Below are 20,265 nucleotides of genomic sequence, written 5' to 3'. Positions count from 1 at the left end.
AATGAGTGTTTACGAGTCGACGCTGGCGAGGGGAGTTCTTTAACCTCGGTCGAAGGCGAGTATTGTCGCTCGTCATTCGCCGGTGCATGTTCCTTACATTGCAGCGGCGGAGGAGGACGGTGAACAACTTCGAATTCGTTCGTCGATTTTTTGGCCATCTTCTGTCGATTCCGACCAAACCCTAGAGTGTAGATTTTGGTATTTCGCCGGAGAGANTGTGTGAGAGGAGAGAGGAGAGAGAGAGAGAGAGAGAGAGAGAGAGAGAGAGAGCGACCCTTGATGTGAGTTGTGGAGTGGGCGAGCGTTGTTACCAACACACGGGGTACTGTAACGATGTGGGCGGGAAGGGTAGAGTCGGGTTTTTGATATTTATAGCTCATTCTATTGAGCTGGGGGACTGAAATGCAATTTTACAGAGTATTTTGGGTTTATACATATGATTGAAAGTACATGGGTCTGGATCACATAACATGTTCATTTTTGGGGCCTTGAAACAATTTTCCCTTTTTTTAAAAGCTTTTACTTAGACTAACTACTATCCAATTTTATTGTGCACTTAAAATAGAAGATTTTGAGAAAGGAACTTTTCTTATCAATTTCAATTAATTAGGTTCATCCCTATTAATTTCTTATTATCCAAAATTTATTCCTGATTATTAATGAATATCTTCCTAATGAGAATCTCTATTTATTCCATTTCTAATTGTTATTTTTTCTATTTTTAGAATTGAGAATGTGCTTTATAATTACAGACTGAGGTATCAATATCTCTTGATATGAATGCTCAATATGTAGGCGTTTTACTTTTCTTTATTTTTTATTGTTTTTCTTTTACAAATTTGTTTTATGTTTGGATGCTAATCTTACATGTTAATATAGTAAAAGTGTAACACGTCCTAACACGAAATTGATGGGCATAATAAATCAAATAATTTTTTTGATTAATATTATATTTTCTATTAATTACAAAAATATCTAATTCACTTATCTAATGAGCTAATTGAGATTATAATGATAATTATTTATTTAAATTATTTACTTAACTAATATATATATATATATATATATATATATATATATATATATATATAATATATATATATTAATATATTCATTCAATAAACGTAAAGTAATCCAAGAATATGGAAAATAAAAGAGATCATACGACAGGTATTAGACGATGTACACGGGTCTTTGTAATTATCAAAATGTGATGTAGAAATTGAATCATGAGAAAATGATCGCGCTTAGCACGAACTAAAATGCTAGTACTGATAATATAACAATCAAGAACTAAACAAGAGGAACAAGCACTAGATCTGCACAATGGAAACCAAGTATCAGAATCTGATTCGCGACAAAAATAAAAGAATGCTATGTTATTCTGCCAAGTATCAGAATCTGAAGCCCGGGCTCTTGCTCCAGCCACGCCTACTCTCCGCTCTAATTTCATAAACAGGCGACTCACTTTTGACTTTCCTGTACTCTGCCGAACACGAAAAACTATTGAGACTATACACACGGTCCCTGTGGTGTGGATACCCTGGGAAATGCAGTCGGTCAGAGGGATCGAACAACGGCGATTCTAATCCTCTGGCATTCTCGTTGACACGAAGACAGTTCTCGATCACTCTGCACTCTTCTTTGAACCTGTTCTGGACTTCTTTAAAAGCTCGAAGAAGTTTGTATTGTTGTTTGGTTCGTGGAGCATCCTTGTGAGTTTTCTGTGCAGTGGAGTTCTGTGATTTCCTATGACAGTCTTTGCAGAAGTTGTTCTTTCTGTCGATGTCGAATGCTCTTCTTCTTGATTTGTCCGAGAGGCATACATATGCCTGCAAGTGAAGTTCGTATTGTTTCTTTCAGACCCCATCACTCAAAGATTTTTCAAGTTTCAGGTTTTATAACAAACCCCTTTTAAACAAACAAACTCGATCAATGATATTGAGGAGAGAGACGACACAAAGATTTAACGTGATTCAGATATCTCTCCCAATCATCCAATGTTCCCAATCTATCTTTCAAGACAAATGCACGACAGCTAAAACCAAAAGTTTTGACTTTTTCTCTTGGTCATCGAAGTCTGCTCATCATTCAGGTTAAGTGCATTATAGCTAGCCCAACATCACACGTGTGATTAATTGACAACAGGTCATGAGAGTAGGTAGGTAATAGAGAAAAGAAGTATATGCGCTGTTTTCATGTGAATATTTTTCCGAAAGGATAGAGAGAGCCAATTCTATGCCTTAATTGAAGCTATCAAGTACTTGGAATATGCTAATCCTTTCTCACATACTATTTTCCTTTATATTAGGTAGCATATTTCTCCTTTATCAAATAACCAAATAGAATTACTCACTATGGTGACCTGAACGGTTGGGAGGTCCCATTATAGCTCTCAGAGTCTTGAGTTTGACTCCGGACTAGGTTATCCCACCAAAAAAAAATGCAATTCATTACACCATCATGATAGGGTTGGGTACATGGGAAACAACCCTGAGAATGGGATTTGCAAAATGCACGCATCGATTATTTCCTTAACATATCGATCGAAAACACTACCTACGTTGTTGAGCAATGAAGTATCGATCATAGTAAAGTCCCACATAACATCTGTCAGAAAAATCTCCAGGGCGTTCAAAAGAATTACAGATTACTTACCTCTGAAATAAGCTTGAATGCTACTTCAGCCTTTTCATGCTTATTCTTATCTGGGTGAAGCTGCAACGCTACGAATATTTCCGAAATAATAAAACTTCATTAAAAAACAATTCTGACAGAAGAAATTTTACAGGTTTTCAGTGAGATTTAAATCATACCCAGTTGGCGGTATCGCCTTCGGATTACATCACCCCCGGAATTCTCATCAATCTACACAAAACTCAATCAAAAACCAATAATTTTTTTTTTACAAAAAAACAGAGGGAAATAAAATTGAAGAACAATTGCACTTACTCTTAGAATGAGATACCAATCAATGAATCCTGGCTTTTGCGCTGAACTCCTGATATGAGAACAAGATGTAAACAATGTTGAAATGTTGCAAATCTCTCTCACAAGTTTCTCTTTTGAATCCGACTCCTCTCCCATCTCTCTCTCTCTGTCTCTATTGCATTTCTTTTTTCGAAAAATGAGATGTTATTAATATATTTATGCAAATTAATAGATTTTTTTTAAAAAAAAGTGGGTTTAGTGAGAGTTGATGAATTGGAATTGGAAACGCTGGAGTTTCTTTCTTCTTTTTCCTTTTTAAAATAAATTTTTTGTTGGGGTTTTATGAGAGAGCGGGGTTTGCGGGAGGAATTTTTGAAAGGAGGTTACCGTTAAGAATGACACGTGGCGGTCTCTTGATCCGGTTTCGGCGCGTCGGTTTCTCTTCGAGGAGCGAGAGGACATCGTCGTCGGTGACCGGCTGTAGCTGGTTGCCCTTCTCTGTGGGAAATTCTTTTTTCTTAAAAAAATAATAATATTAGTTTTAGTTCCTGAGTGGAGGGAGAAAATCACTGTGAGGGTCTGTGTCTTCAGTTTCATCATGTCAGTCAAGGGAAAAAAAGTTATGCTCTTTATTAAAAGAAGTTACTAACTTTTCTTTTTTTGGTTTTTTCTATAGAGTGCCCATGGCACTCTATACGAGAGGAGAGAGATAGAGAGAACGAGAGGAGAGAGATAGAGAGAAGTGAATTGCTCATGGGTCCTCCTGGTTTTTATTTTCTTTTTTTAAGGAAATATCAGTGATCCTCACAAGTTTCTACAACTATTTACGACGTTAATTAGCTCTTGTTTGTTTCGAATTTAATTTCTTGTGGAGTTGAAGAGATAATTGGTAATGCACTCGATCTTAAATGGATCGAACATGATACTCATCGTATCTCAAGTAGTTATTGAATACCAATATGAAGGCGATTAGTGACATGATCCCACGAGAAATCCATAATCTATCATCTTCTTGTAATTTTTTTTTTTTAGATTTTCGTAAACTGTGTTTTGTTCAAAAAAATTTATAGAAATATTTTCTGTAATGTACAAAAAAGTATCAAAATTTGCAGAAATCAATTTACTCTAAAAAATGGGCGAAAATCACCCAGAAATCTGACATCACATTAACACTTTTCTATAAAGTTAACAATTTTCTATAAATTTAGGGGGTGTTTGGTTCAATTTCTACAAATTATAGAAAATCTTGTCATTTTCTATAAAGTTATGGAGCATTTTCTTATTTTGAATCAAACAAACAAAGTAAAAAAACAAAAAAATTAGTACTTTTTGACTTCTCAAAACTTTTCCTATAATTTTTTTAGGGTCATTTTCTTATTTTGAATCAAACAAGCAAAGTAAAAAAAAACAAAAAAATTAGTATTTTTTGACTTCTCAAAACTTTTCCTATAATTTTTTAAGAAATATAAAAAAATCATATTTTGAGTGAAAAATATTTCCTATAATTTGTAGAAATTGAACCAAACACCCCCTTAGGTACAAGTGCTCATAGAATAAGATGAAAGTTGATTCATACGGCCAGACTTTATATTTAGCCCTTTTGTTGTTATTTCTAAAAATTAGACAAATTTAGTTTCTCCTCGATTCTCCATGCAAGTTTCCCGTTCCCCATGTGGCAAATTTGAAGAGCTCTAGAGTGGAAACAATTATTAAAACTCTCCTTACAAATTTGGAAATTCTAAATTAATCATCCTTAGCGGGTTATTGGATTTTGGACCTAAAAACCTAAGATCTAATTTTCATAGGCTGCTTTGGGACTTCCATGCTCATGCTTTCCAAGGTCCAGCTGGCCAATTAAATTTTTTAATATGAACATTATACATGTGCCACTACTATTGTTACTACTGTTGCAATTTGAAATAGAGCTTTTGATTCAAAACCCCATTATGAGAAAACTTAATTTCGGGGAAAAAAAATTATTTTTTGTGTTTTTCAACCACATCTCAGAATTACTTTTTTTCTTATTTTAATCTTCTTTATTTTTTTCCAGACCATTTTCACTCAAAATATTCGAAAATGGGTTTCGCCAACTTTATTTTGTTTTCCAACTCATTTCCGCTCAAAATACTCGGAAATGGGTTTTGCTAAAAAAGTGACATGGACTGACGTTTTGGAAATCCACTTCTCAAAAAAGAAACAAGTAGCAGAAATGGGATACATTTTCGGGATCGCTGATGTGTATTTTCCCAAAAAAAATAGTTTCTAGGGTATTTTCCAAGTTTTATGGCCGAAACAAACAGCCCCTAAACATGAAAAAAAATAGATGGAAAAACCCCAACTATTTTTTTCATACTTATAAGTCAAAATACAATAAATAAGTGAACACCAACCAAACATGTAACTTAGTACTAACCTTGTAAGTGAAAATAAGCAGGTCGCTAACGCGATCATTCTCAGGCCTGTTTGGATTTGTAGGGAGTGAAGGGAAGTTAAGGGAAACTGAGAGAAGGGAAGGGAGTTCCCTTCCCCTTGGTTACACCCCAATTTGGGGGATAACAAATTTTATACTATTAGGAGGTGAACCAAGGGGAACTAGGGTGAATTAACTTCACCTCCTAAGGGTCTGTTTGGATTTGTAGGGGGTGAAGGAAAGTTAAGGGAAACTGAGAGAAGGGAAGGGAGTTCCCTTCCCCTTGGTTACACCCCAATTTGGAGGGTAACAAATTTTATACTATTAGGGGGTGAACCAAGGGGAACTAGGGTGAATTAACTTCACCTCCTAAGTGTTCCCAAACAAGGTGAATGGAGGTGAATGGTTCCCCTAACTTCCCTTCACCCTCATTCCCCTCAATCCAAACAAGCCCTAAGTGTTCCCAAACAAGGTGAATGGGAGTGAATGGTTCCCCTAACTTCCCTTAACCCTCATTCCCCTCAATCCAAACAAGCCCTTAAAAAACATGACTCTTTTCACCCTTGGATAATTCTCTGAAGGGCTAATACAAAATCAAAGCTGCAGCTGTCACATCTGTTTCGGCAAGCAATAGTCTTCAAAGAATGCAAACCATATGTTGCCAGAAGAGGAAAATGAATTCTCGACTTGAAAATACACAACAACAACTTTCATCAATCTGAACAAACTGAAAATAAACATATATTGTTCTCGAGCAAGCTACAGTAAGGGCAAGCACAGTGAACATACAACTCATACTATCATATACAACCAATTGCATCGCTTGTATTCATAGCATCGCCTCATGAAAGTTGAAAACGACAAGGGCCAATGCGGACCATGGTAAAATCATGGAACTCTCTACTTCGTAGCCTGCGCAATCATATTGCTTATGGAGCTAGCTTGCTCTTTAGCGGTCTCCACCAGTGAATCCTGCAAATCGAAAACAATTATTTGAGAATATACCGCAGTAAGTTGCATGGAAACGGGTACGAGTACGTGACATGGCAAAACTATAAAATGTAGGGGACGGGAACACGGCTATATAAAGGTGACGCCTTAGATAATCATTTAAGGACGCGGCCTAAAATCACATGATTGAGCTACATTGTGAATGATCCGCTCCGTTAAACTTGATCTACATACTCTAAAACCCCAATACACCAAGTTTGGGAATGAACCTGTTGTTGTTTGACCATTCATCCACTCGTATCAATTTTAACGGTTTCGAATGAATAAAACTTTTCACATGGCTCGACGGAGGATCAAACGACGATGGGTTCACCCCAAACTTGGTGTGTTGGAGTTTTAAAATATGTAGATCAAGTTCAATGGAAATGATCATCCACAATGTAGCTCAATCATGTGATTTTAGGCCGCGTCCTTAGATGATTATCTAAGGCGTTACCTTAGGAACACTTTTCCCATATATATATATATATATATATATATAAAATGTACATGAGATCATTTTCCCCCTACTTCGTGTGTCATTAGAAATAAAATTCCGATCATATTTTTTAAGTTTCTTTTATCATATTACTTATCATAAATTGGAAACTACTCATTTTTTTTGCTAGACATCCAAACGATCCTTCAACTATATAGTTTTAAACTTGGACATGGACTGAAAGAAATTCGACCCATATCTAAGTATCTAACTAGTTTTTAAAAATAGATGTGAAATGTAAGCTATACGTCCAAGAAGTGTTTGACAGGTGTTTTAAATTAACACATAATCGTATAATTGAGTAAATGTTGTAATAAATACATGCACATATTCGAGAAGCGTCCATGAAGTTTGGGTATGAGAAAGTGTCGGGTACGTGTATGGTGCGTGACAGCTTCATTGTACAAGTACCCGGGTAACATAGGGATCGGGTAAATTGATTGCATATAATGTAGTTTGGGAGGGGCTTAGATTGAATCTAAGGTGTCACCTTAGGGACACTTTTCCGTACATACATACATATACTTCGAGTGGAACCTTTTTCTTTATGGCTTTTGAATTGCATTTTCTTTTTTTGCTTCCACTCGAATTGTAGGTTTTATTGTGCCAAATAACTTAGATGTAACTGACATAGAATAAACTTACAAGTACAAAAGGTTGGTTTACCTCAAATGCTATTTGATAAATATTTGTTTGCCCTTATCATCATAATTCTGGTGAGGTGAATTTTTTGGAATACTTTATAGTCTACATTGGTTTGATTGTAGGGAGACCTGATTGCTTTACTAAGCTTATGAACTTTCTTTTTCAGGAAGATAATGCTTAGCAATGATTGTTGTTGGTTGAAGTTTATACTTAGCTATGTTGCATGGGTACGGGTTTGGGTACGGGACACAACAAATTTATGAAAGGTAGGGTAAGGGGAAACTACATATTATTTATTGGAATTAATAATTTACATTAGATGAATATTGTTTTCATCCACGTGTTATGAGAAGTAAAATCCCCATAACATTTTCATGTTTCTTCTATTATGTGGATTATAAACTGGAAAATCGCTAGTTTATAAACTAGACTTTCAATTGACCCTCTAAAATCATAGCTTAGAACCTCACCTATGTCCAACGAGTTTCAAGAAGTGTATGTGAAGTGTAGAGTATATGTTCGAATAATGTATGACGAGTTTTTTAAATTAAAGCATGTATTATATAATTAAGTAGATGCCCGATAAATGTAGAATAATGTATGACGAGTTTTTTAAATTAAAGCATGTATTATATAATTAAGTAGATGCCCGATAAATGTATTCATATATGCAAGGAGTGTCGTAAATTAAAGCATGTATTATATAATTAAGTAGATGCCCGATAAATGTATTCATATATGCAAGGAGTGTCGATGGAGTTTAGGTACGGGTACGGGTACGTGTCGGGTATGTGTACGACACTCAGATAGAAGTACCCAGGTAACGTAGGCGCAGGTATTGCGAGTAGGTGCATATAGAGAGTCACATACATATATCAAACTCACACAGAACACATCCCACTGATGATCAGTATGATCGCAATTAGACAAATAGAGGTTAAAATCACCACTTCTGCTCTCAAATATTAATTACTTCAGATGTTTTTCACTTAAATAAAATTTTCCGTATTTTCTGCCTCAAATTTTGATAAGATGTTTGCATACGCAACCTCAATTTCAGGACGAATTGAGAAAATGATCCTACATTTTAAAGGTTCAGATTAACCAATACATGTATATTTATGCACGTGCAAGCACACTGATGTACATTTGCATATCCATGTTTCATTGTTAAGAAAACATACAAAAGGGCGTATCTGTTCACATCTAAAGTTTACTATTAAGTACTCCATCGCAAGAGCGCCTGAACAATATGCAAGTACTAGTGAAAGACAGACGCGAGTTATAAACTTTGCATAAAGCCCTCTAATAATTTGAATTTGTGAAATAAGACTGGTTATTGCATGGTGTTCAGACATGCATTGGCTATATTACTAATGGAATGTGATAAGGTTTAACCTTGAACGCTGCAGTAAACACTGACAATGAGCTACTTTCAGTTAAAATGGAATATAATCCACAGTACCATAACGTAACTAAGTTAATGTTCAAGCAAAACTTTGGGTGGAAAATAACTAGAGACACAAAATAATCAATTTTATTAACCTATGAGAGCCAAATAAAAAGAGTATATTATCATTGCCATCCTACTTGATGGAAGGGTGAGCATGACCATACCTGCGCAGCTATAAGCCGTGCAACAGTTTTCTTGCTTGACTCCTGAAGTTCACCCACAATAAGAACCTCATCCAATATATAGTATGCCTGCCAATTATTATAAAAAAAAAAGCTAAATGTGCAAAGGCAAACAAAACTAGAATGAAAAATGATTGCGTTCTGAAAGCAGATAAGGAGTAACCTTGTGAAAGTTAAAAATCAAATCCAGCTCACACACCTGAAAGGTAAAATGTAAAGTATGAGTTACAGAACCATTTAGAAATACTCAGGTAGTAATATAGTCCATTAGACCAAAAGATAGTAGGCTCACACTGCCAAATTAACGGTCCAATATCTCAACAAAATGATGAATTTTTTCCAGGACCTCCAATTCATTGTCGTCCGCATCAATGCACATGCAGAAGTAAAGGCTGGCATACCTACAAATGACATTTACTGAGACACAACGTTGGAATGTATCCCTGAGTTGGGAATTACCCCTAGCACTTCGGGCAACTAGATAGAGAATAATCACTGTAACAATGCATTACCTTCTGTACACAACTTTGTAACCTCTCCACTCAACAAAATTGCAGAGTTTCGGGCCTCTTGTTAGAATAACTCCACTAAGCTCTCGGATAACCTATTCAGGAACATGAAATGCATAAAGATGAAAAAAGATATAACATAAAACTATCAACCATCAAATATCCAGCAGCATCAAATTTAGAAATGCTCTAGCTCCTTCCAAGTCCAACAACTAGGAAATAAAAGATGGCAGGAAGTAGAAAGAACCTACTTTGTCAACATCACTGAATCATCAAGATGGCAGATAAACATCAAGAGGGAAGAAAACCCACGTCAATTACAGAGCCAAAAGAGAGCATTTCAATCTATAGTATTGATAGCCAAGTTTAACATAGTACACAAATCAATGTTTTAAAAAGCAGACGCGCAAGGCGAAGCGTTAGACCATTTAATGAAGAGAGGCGTAAGCTTCAGAGCGTGAGGCGTAAGCCTTGTAAGTTTAGGGATTTTAATTTTAAAATTTGTTAAAGTCATGAACATATGATATATAGTGGTGTAATAATTTACAAATAGATATATTTATGTCTTGATTAGTAAATAAGAACTAAATATGTGAAGTATAAATGCAAATCACGTAAGCTACATGCATAACATATATCTTATTTATAGTCATATGGTCATATTAAAGATACATAAGGGCATTTTAATGTTAGTAAGAAATCTTCTTACATCTTCCTATCTTGTCCAGAGCGCTTCTTTTTATTTTAATTTAATGTTAGTAAAAAAAATGTTCTGACATCTTCCTATCTTGCCCAGGGCGCTTCTCTTCTCAAAAGAGAAGCGCTGTTATGAAGCATGAAGCGCACACTTCAATAATGCTTTAAGCGATGAGGTATAACTTTCAAGGAATAAATAGATTCACTCTTGAGCTTTGAAGCGTTTGTCCTTTCAGAAGTTTCCAAGCGAGTTTCAAAAAGACTTTTTCAAACATTGACACAAATATATGGGAAGACAATCGAGTATGCATATACATCTAAACAAGACAAAAAAAAAATCGCGTTCATGTCAATTTCAGACTCTTTCAAAAGGTCTACAGATGTGTTTCTTGTAAGTTAATGGATTACAAACTATTCAGTGCTTACAGAAATATAATCCAATTGTGTATAAAATATACAGAAATGCACATCAGATTACAATAGAAACAAGTACTTTTAAAAAAAAGCACATTAAAAAGCCTTTATGCAGAAGCACATTTAAAAAAAAGCGCTTTGTTTATTATGCAGAAGCACAATATAAAATATGCAGAAGCACATAAAAAAAAGCAATAATATAAAAAGTTTAGTGCCCCCTTACATTCCTAAACTGATACATACACAAATTACCACCGCATATAAACATATTAATAAAGGCGCACGCCGAGCATCTCCAACAGCTTCCCAATTTCCCACTTTTAGAGAATTTAGTTAGGTTTTTGGTTTCCCATCTAATTTCCCAAAATAGGGATGGAGGAGAAAAAATGGGGAAGCTTCCCCAAATCTGTAGTATTCTCCAAATTTTTGGAGAAAAAAATGGATTCTTCAAAATGGGGATGCTGTTGGAGTTGTGTAAAAATAATTTAGAAAATATGACTTTTGCTTCCCTATTTTGGAGAAAATTTTAAAAAAACTGTTGGAGATGCCCTAATACCATCAAGATAACACATTTACAGTGATTAAGATTAAAAAAAAAGGTAAATTTAGGCTCATCACACTTCATTGGGTTTCATACCATTCCTAATTAGTTCCCTAAAATTTTGGCCTTGGGGCAAAAACAGCTCGGTTCTCAATCAACCAACAAGCTTATTATAATTATAATCACATAAATCGAGCATCAAAAAGCTCTGAAAAATTAAAAAAAAAATTTTAAGGAAAAAGATGAACATCACGAACCATTTTGAGAAATCTCCAGGATCCGACGGAGACTCGCTCGATATCCAGAGAACGACGTATCGGGTTTTTTTTTACCCGACCCGTAGATATTTTATCAGGAGGGTCTCATAAGGAATTTTGACGGAGGGCCTGAAAGAAATTGCTCGGGATTGTTTGGGGTCAAAACAAAAATTTTTTGAAAAAGCGGGAGGAAATAAAAAAGGAGTCGAGGGACACGTAATAAATGAAAACTATCTAAGGTCGTGCCGATACATTGCACCTTGGATACGGATCAATCTTTGGTGGGGCCACCCACAAGCCCTTTTTGGCTGCCTCAGCATTGACGCCATGTTGAGGGCTAAAGGTCACCGCCGGTGGTTATAAGAGCTTGGACCACCTCCAACAATATTTCCAACTTGTTAATATTGTATTTTTTTATATCATAATTTTTTAATGATGATAAGAAATAGTTGTAGCCTGCAATATACTAATTAAAAGACAACTAGGATATTTTTGCGTGTGTGAAGGGTAGTGGGTCAAGCCAAACTTTGATAGTCAAGGATGAAGTGGTTGTGTTTGTATTTTTTTTTCCACCTAATATTTGTTTTTAAATTGTGATATTGTTTTATTAAATGTTAGCATAAATACGTGCTAGTTTTCTCAATCCGTGATATAATAAGTTATTTTTATCGTTACTTATATTAGGACATTTCAAAGAAGAAGTAACAAGAGATATATTGAATATCTAGCAACTTGCCCAAATATGAGCCATGAAATCTCAACTAACCCTAAAGATAACTAAAAACAACATGTTATGCAACTTCTATGCATGATTCGCCGTAATTTACAAATGGTTCGTGTTTAAATTTTTTTTACATATTTTCAATTATGATTTTATGACACAATGTAAATAGTGTTGCTCTATAATAGAAAAATGCTTTAATGACCTAAAATATGAGACCAAGACTTCGTTATGCCTTAACAACATGTTATGCTTTAATGGTTATGCCAGCTCATTATACGATAGAGAGGAAATATCTCACATGTCCTCTCCAATGATCCCATATTTTAGGTCAGTGTGGTAGGGCTTCTGTGCAATGGTAGAGGAGGAGGTGACCACACCTCACATCCCGCCTTATCACCGATTCCCGTAACCGCACACGTGTCGAAAAAGCACACTTGTGCCAATTCATCCGCTCTCGCTATATTCTCTCAATAAAAAAGACTCGGCCCTCTGGACCTCAGCAGCAGACTCCCACCGTCCAAATTTCCTCACAAGACAAAAACTAACGGCTGATCTCGCTCGAAGGGAAAAATCCCCATTTTACCCCCGCCAGTTACCTCCCTTCTTTTCTTAACAACAAAGGAAAAAAAAGAAATGAATAAAAATAAAAATAAAAATAAAAATCCGCGCTTTTAGACCGTGAGCTGAAGCTAATGGGGTCTTTCTCTCTCTGAAAGTCTCCAAGTTTCTCTCTTTCTTTCTCTTCGACGATCGAGTCATCGACTGTCCTTCGATGGAGTTACTTTAGGTTACGATTCGGTGGTTGTTTCTCTAATTTTTGCTCGATTTTTCTTGTTCACTGCTTGGTATATTCTGGGAGTAGGGTTTTCTCCATCGGATTTTTTGGGGTTTTTTAGGGTTAGGGTTAAAAGTAGTAGCAAAAGTATTGTTTTCTAATGTAATGGAGCCTCATTGATCAAGCACTGAACTCTGTAATTTTTTTTTTTTTGAAATTTTCACTGATCAGTGAGTTCTACTGATTGTAGTTATACCTTTTCCAATTAGATGTTTTAGAAAGTTGTTAACTTTTGACTTAAATCTCCCACTATCAGATGATGAAGCTGCTATGTTTATCCTTTGGCAGGCCATTTAGTTGATTTCAGTAATGAAATTAGTGCATAATGTGTGAAGTCCAAATCTGAATTCTTAGCTCAAAGATGTTCTTTTTTTTTAGTGGTTAAGAGTTAGTTTATTCGTGTAATATTAACTAGAGGCTTTCTTTTTGTATGAAGTAGTCATGCGGGAACAAACTAGAAGATAGAGAGCGCTCAGGTTTGTGATAAATGGAGGGTTGTGATTGCTTTGAACCTCAATGGCCTGCTGATGAACTCCTAGTGAAGTACCAGTACATATCAGACTTCTTTATAGCGCTCGCCTACTTTTCGATCCCTCTCGAGCTCATTTATTTCGTGAAGAAGTCTTCGTTTTTCCCTTATAGATGGGTGTTGATACAGTTTGGTGCTTTCATAGTTCTTTGTGGAGCAACCCATTTAATAAACTTGTGGACATTTACCATACACTCTAGGACAGTGGCTATTGTAATGACAGTGGCAAAAATTTCGACTGCCGCTGTTTCTTGTTTAACTGCCTTAATGCTGGTACACATAATTCCTGATTTGTTAAGTGTAAAAACTAGGGAGCTTTTTCTAAAGACTAAGGCTGAAGAACTTGATCGAGAAATGGGGCTAATAAGGACGCAGGAAGAAACCGGAAGGCATGTCCGTATGCTTACTCATGAGATCAGAAGCACATTAGATAGGCATACTATATTGAAGACTACCTTTGTTGAGCTCGGGAGGACTCTAGACTTGGCAGAATGTGCCCTATGGATGCCATCTCGGAGCGGAATGACTCTTCACATTTCTCACACTCTGCACAACCAAATGCCTGCCGGAACATCTGTGTCTATTAATCTCCCTATTGTCAATCAAGTTTTTAGTAGTAATCGGGCAATGAGGATCCCTCATACATGCCCGTTGGCTAGGATTCGGCCTCTTGCAGGACGATATGTACCTCCGGAGGTTGTTGCTGTTCGAGTTCCTCTACTGCATCTTTCTAATTTTCAAATTAATGACTGGCCTGAGCTTTCTGCAAAAAGCTATGCTGTGATGGTCTTGACGCTCCCATCAGATAGTGCGAGAAAATGGCATGTCCATGAACTGGAGCTTGTTGAAGTAGTTGCAGATCAGGTTAGTCCGAAACCTCATTTCCTACTACCAAGCTTTCGCTGAAGGAAAAAACTGCATTAGTTCTAAATATTTATCTCAATGGATGCAATTGTAACTTGTAAGCCTTCTCTCGTTTGTTTTTTAAGAGTAATATTCTCTATCTAATAATGTACATTAATAACTTGGGTCATGGTTCCACATTTACTATACTCAGAGACAGGATGACATTGACTAAATGAATTTCTATAACAAAGCCTTTAAATGCTCCGAAGTTCACATCATATACACCTTTATTAAGTCTTGCTTCCTGATCATTTTCTGGTAAACTATCATAAGTTCATAACTAGTAACTGCTCCATAATGAAAAAAAATTATCTTCGCCCCCTATGTTAGAGATTTAGCCCAATGTAGAGAAGAATAGGTTACCGGTCATTAGCAAATCCTATTGAGCTAGGATTAGTTTTGGATTGACATTTGTGATTTCCTATAAAATTTATTTAAAATTTGACCAGAAATCATGATGTGATCTCTTATGTTTAGATCTTTAGATTTTCTAGAGATCTTGAATGTACGTAGTTGGATTCCAAAGGTTTTTCGATTTGCAATTAATCAAGATCTGAATATTTCATACGTTTTGTTGATGGATTAAGCAACTGAGGTCACTAAATGGATGCTCAACTTTTCATTTTTTTTCTCTTTTATTTAATTTTGTTGTTATTGTCAAATTGTCACCGATTTTTACCCTCCACGTATCTTTGCCTCCCTATCTGCTTATGTAACCATGTGTTGTGAACTATCTCAGGTGGCAGTTGCACTTTCACATGCTGCCATTTTAGAAGAGTCTATGAGGGCACGAGATCTACTCATGGAGCAAAATGTTGCTCTAGATTTAGCTCGGAGAGAGGCTGAGATGGCAATTCACGCTCGAAATGATTTTCTAGCTGTCATGAATCATGAAATGCGAACCCCAATGCATGCAATTTTTGCCCTGTCCTCTTTGCTTTTGGAAAGTGAACTATCTCCAGAGCAGCGGGTTATGGTGGAAACAGTGTTAAAGAGCAGCAATTTACTAGCAACACTTATCAACGACGTTTTAGATCTTTCTCGGCTTGAAGATGGAAGCTTTGAGTTAGAAAATTCAAATTTCAATCTTCATGCTGTTTTCAGAGAGGTAAGTAATTGGTTCACAAGTTTTGTGTATAGTGGTCAATGGTTGGCTGATCAGATTGCGATTTTGATTTGCAGGTCGTTAATTTGATAAAGCCAATAGCAGCTGTAAAAAAATTGTCAGTAGGTGTGTCATTGGCACCAGACCTGCCCTTGTGTGCCACTGGGGATGAAAAACGTTTGATGCAAACTATTTTAAATGTTGCTGGTAATGCCGTTAAGTTTACAAAAGAGGGATATATTACAATAACAGCCACTGTTAGCAGACCTGATTCTCTGAGGGACCCTACATTCCAAGAGTTCTATCCTGTTTCCAGTGATGGACACTTCTATTTGCGAGTACAGGTCTGTGATATTAAATACTTAATTTTTGTTCCTGCTTTTCTATTTATTCTGGTTTTTTGCTTATATTAATTTTTTACATGGAAAAAGCTCCTGCAAATTTCTGCACATTGAGCTTTCATCCTTGTCATGCATCACCATTCAAGTTTTGACATCATGTTGCACCGACACAAAATGTATTTTGCTTGCTTTCTCGTGACAAACAGATTCTGAAACTTTATTTTTCTTTTTTTAGGTAAGGGATACAGGCTGCGGAATTAGTTTGCAAGACTTACCACATATCTTCACCAAATTTGCACATACACAAAATGTAGGTAACGGAGCCTATAATGGCAGTGGGCTTGGACTTGCCATCTGCAAGAGGTATTTACCTGCATATTCTGTTTGATTTCTCTCTTTGATCTTAACCATTAAGTGGTTATTCTGGTGAAAACCTTTGAACATAATTATAGGTTTTTAATTTTATTTTACATATTAGTCCCTTTAAAATGTTTTGAGTTTTGATATTAGTCCCTCAAATATTTGTAATTGGTATTTAGGCTCCCAAATTCAATAAGTCATACCAAATCGGTCCTTTATACCCTTACCGCATCCAATCTACTAAGCAGCAATTTCAAATTTTTGAAGGACTAATATCGAAATATCAGAGATTTACGTGACCAGAGTATAAATAAACCTAAATTAAAAGTTCAGTCTCAGCAGTACCACAAGTATTTTCTAATAATCTCTAATTGTACGATCAGGTTCGTAAGCCTCATGGATGGGCACATGTGGCTCGAAAGTGAAGGCACAGGGAAAGGTTGCACGGCTACGTTTATAGTGAAACTTGGAATTTGCGAGAACCCAAACACAATTTTACCTGCAATAAGCTCGAGCCAAGAAGACACGGACGTTTTTGGCACTAGACCTCCTCGTAGGGAAGAGAACAGGCTAGTTCCTTCAAGACTCCGGTACCAGAGAAGTATATGATATTCTTGGGCAAGGTAAAATTTTGATAAGGTTAATGACCTGTAAATGCATGATGAGTGCAAATTGATATTGTTTCGAATGTTCAATCAGCCTATCATGATATATTGCAAAGTTCTCTTAGTTAGGGCAGTGGTTAAGAGGGGCTGGGTTGAACATCACCACCAACTTGCATTGTAAAATGTTGATTAGTTAATGCAAGAAACTGTGTATTTGCTTGCAAATTAGAAGTATTCCATCAACTGATCTGATAAAGTTGGATTTGTGTGAAAATCATCAAATATGTATTTTTTTTTTTGCTGTATCTTTTTAGTTACTTATGAGGGAGATAGTTTTGTTCTGTGATTAGTGAAGACGGCGCAAGCTTTGTGCGCGCTTTATATCTTAGCTAGATCAATCTCACATAGATGAAACTACAGGATTTGTTTTATGGTTGTCTGATGTATTTATATAAATTTTACACTGAATTATTGTTATTTGAGATTTGTTACATGGTCTTTCAAGTACTCCAAGTACAAATGTATAATTTTTTTTTTTTGTCAAACTCATAGGTCAAAGCCCATCTTCTTGGCATTTTTGGATGTTTTCCATACTAAACTAACATTGCAAACTTAACACAATGAAAACACCAAAAACACATGTAATCAAGGGATCAATGTGACTTTATATTGTGTATTTTTTTTTATTTCAGTTGAGAGGCAACCCTTCTTGTCAAAAGCATTTCATCACAGAGCATTTTGCATGAGCTCTAGGTTTGTTTATTGGGTGTACTAGTATGCAATTGCTTATGATATATAAATGGCTTGAAGCCTTGAATCATTTCAGCATATTCCTTTGTTACCTTATAATTCATAGTCTTATGAGAGCTGAAATACGGTGTACATTTGAAAATGTTAGGATATTGGAAGAAACTAAAAAAAAAAAAAAAGGTTTTTTTTAGTATGTATACCTGTTAGTAATTGATGGGTCTGCTTAAATGAATGGATGGGTACGTTGAACTGCTTGGGTGGATACTAACGCCTCGTTTGGTACGCGGGAATAGAGTTAAATGAGAATGCAATGGAAGAAGGAATTGAATGAAATTAATGTGAGAATGAAATAGTCATTCTCATTCTCACGTTTGGATGTAATTTATAAAATAAAGTGGGAACTGACGTATTTTGAAATTGTATATTTTATTGGTTCTCATTTAAGTGGGAATGCTCATTCACTATCATTTCATTGGGAATGTTCATTCCCATATAAAGTGAGAATTGATGAGAAGTAAGAATGAGTATTCCAACTTAAAAAAAGAGGATGTGTTTGGTAAGAAGGAATGAGAAGTAAGAATGACCATTCCGTTCCGCCTCATTCCCGTGTACAGGGAATTTTCTGTAATTCTACCTTGTGTTTATCTAGAGCAAAATTTAATGATATAGGCTTTGCAAAAAAATAGAAAGAATAAAGAACTAAAGCCCATAGGCTTCATCGTTTAAAGCCCACGTAACCTCTTCGTACTAACCCGACCCGACCCAACGTGGAAGAAAAAAGCCCTAGTCCAACACATTATAACTGTGTAAAAAACCCTAATCGCCGCCTTCATCAGTCCCTTCTAGGGTTAGGGTTAGGGTTTCATTTGAGGGAGAGGAAAGCGAAAAATGGTGGCTCTGAAGCTCCAGAAGCGGCTCGCCGCGAGCGTGCTCAAGTGCGGAAAGGGCAAGGTCTGGCTCGACCCCAACGAGGTCAATGAGATCTCAATGGCCAACTCTCGTGAGCTCCTCCGATCTCTCTCCCTCTTTCTTCTCTAGGGTTTTGATTGAGTTTGAGTCGGTATCTTGCTGAAAAGCTAGGGTTTTTATTGAGTTCATTGGATCTAGGATCTACCGTTTGGGTTTTCTTGTTAATTCGGACGCAAAACGATAAAAAAAGGAACAATCTTTTGATTTTTCGCTTGTAATGTAATCGAAAATAATAACAATATGCTTTTTAATATTTTATATGATTTGTTACCTATCCTTGGTAGTTTAATATTTAGCCTGTTTTTGTCTTCTTAATTAGAAATACAAAATTTAATAATCATACTGTTATATTGCCATTGACTGAGGCTTCTAAAGATCTATCTTTTTCATGATGTGTAGAATTAGATTTTTTTTTAATTTTTGCTAAAATTGTGATGCTGCTAGTTGTTCTGTTTCCTCTCTTGCTTTTCGGCGTTTTTTTCTTGATAAAAATATGTGGTGTTAGACCTATAGGAACTTTGTGGCGAATAAATAGAAAATGATGGGATAATAGCTAAACTAATTTGTTCGTGATTTCGTTTAGCTGAACCCAAAAATTTGTGGTTGAAGCTTTGTTCTGCTTTTGATAAAACTTGTGTTGTTTAGTATCTCTAGTGTTTAGGCTGTATGCAATGTTGGTGATTAAATTTTGTTGTTTAATTGTCTGGTCATCTCTCTCTCTTTTGCTAATAAGAATTTATTATAGTTAAATCTTTTAACATTGTCGAGGAACATATGCTTAGAATGTTGTTGCAGTGCTGCTGTTTATATTATTTGAGTCACATCATATTGTCTTGGAAAATGCAGGCCAGAATATCAGGAAGCTGGTCAAGGATGGGTTTGTCATTAGGAAACCCCAGAAGATTCACTCACGGTCTCGTGCAAGGCGAGCCATGGAGGCAAAGAGGAAAGGGCGTCACTCTGGCTATGGTAAGCTGCGATTCAAAAATATGGATCTTTAATAAAACGAATTTGATTTGAGGTTTATATTGCTAAATGTTACTGAAACGGTGCAGGTAAGCGCAAGGGTACCAGGGAGGCTAGGCTTCCTACCAAGATCCTCTGGATGAGAAGAATGCGTGTTCTGAGACGTTTGCTGAGGAAGTACCGAGAAGCGAAGAAAATTGACAAGCACATGTACCATGACATGTACATGAAAGTGAAGGGTAATGTCTTCAAGAACAAGAGGGTGCTGATGGAGAGCATTCATAAATCCAAAGCTGAGAAGGCGAGAGAGAAGACTTTGTCTGATCAGTTTGAGGCCAAGCGTGCCAAGAGCAAGGCAAGCAGAGAGAGAAAGATTGCCAGGAGAGAAGAGCGCTTGGCTCAAGTGAGTGTTCGCTCTTATCTTGACAACTACAGTATATGTTTTCCAGCTAGAATTTTTATAAATTTATCTAGCGAAGGATTTGTTACATCTACAAGTGATAGTAGTGACACCAGTTGGGTTGGGAGTTACGTGAAGTCATAGGATATAAGATTAGGATAAAGCTTTTAACCTTTATTAGATCCAGAAGAATTTATTTATTCTCCTTCCGAGCCATATATATTCAGCATTTGACAAAATTATCTCCT

General features: G+C 36.1%; 3 protein-coding genes and 1 pseudogene across 7 annotated transcripts in view; 2 read left to right on the top strand and 2 right to left on the bottom strand.

Moving 5' to 3' along the window:
• LOC109829694 (chaperone protein DnaJ-like) lies at positions 1,361 to 3,225 on the bottom strand. Its single transcript, XM_020396736.1, has 4 exons — positions 2,953 to 3,225; positions 2,817 to 2,868; positions 2,659 to 2,726; positions 1,361 to 1,832 (listed from the first exon to the last, which is right to left on the bottom strand). Exons 1-4 carry the CDS (start codon positions 3,085 to 3,087, stop codon positions 1,395 to 1,397), a joined length of 693 nt encoding a protein of 230 aa, XP_020252325.1. The 5' UTR covers positions 3,088 to 3,225; the 3' UTR covers positions 1,361 to 1,394.
• LOC109831851 lies at positions 6,050 to 11,521 on the bottom strand (annotated as a pseudogene).
• LOC109831849 (probable ethylene response sensor 1) lies at positions 12,887 to 17,269 on the top strand. 5 transcript variants are annotated; one of them, XM_020399308.1, is made up of 6 exons: positions 12,887 to 13,038; positions 13,526 to 14,479; positions 15,261 to 15,629; positions 15,704 to 15,970; positions 16,203 to 16,330; positions 16,711 to 17,269. In XM_020399308.1, the coding sequence occupies exons 2-6, from the start codon at positions 13,574 to 13,576 to the stop codon at positions 16,934 to 16,936; spliced, it is 1,896 nt and encodes a 631-aa protein (XP_020254897.1). In that variant the 5' UTR covers positions 12,887 to 13,038; positions 13,526 to 13,573; the 3' UTR covers positions 16,937 to 17,269. The 5 variants fall into 5 exon arrangements, with proteins under 5 accessions (XP_020254897.1, XP_020254899.1, XP_020254900.1 ...); XM_020399310.1 differs by having other exon boundaries at positions 12,894 to 13,038; positions 13,523 to 14,479; XM_020399311.1 differs by having other exon boundaries at positions 12,894 to 13,049.
• LOC109831848 (60S ribosomal protein L19-1) overlaps positions 18,496 to 20,265 on the top strand; it is a 3,414-nt gene continuing 1,644 nt past the window's right edge. The window contains exons 1-3 of the mRNA XM_020399307.1: positions 18,496 to 18,682; positions 19,498 to 19,620; positions 19,707 to 20,019. Of these exons, the coding sequence (XP_020254896.1) occupies positions 18,571 to 18,682; positions 19,498 to 19,620; positions 19,707 to 20,019 (548 nt within the window). The 5' untranslated portion in view covers positions 18,496 to 18,570. The remainder of the gene's footprint in view (positions 18,683 to 19,497; positions 19,621 to 19,706; positions 20,020 to 20,265) is intronic.

This window comes from Asparagus officinalis, chromosome 2 (genome assembly GCF_001876935.1).
Source record: "Asparagus officinalis chromosome 2, Aspof.V1, whole genome shotgun sequence".
Taxonomy (NCBI): domain Eukaryota; kingdom Viridiplantae; phylum Streptophyta; class Magnoliopsida; order Asparagales; family Asparagaceae; genus Asparagus; species Asparagus officinalis.
Note: the sequence above shows the minus strand (reverse complement) of the source record. Positions and strands in the feature narration are given on the sequence as shown.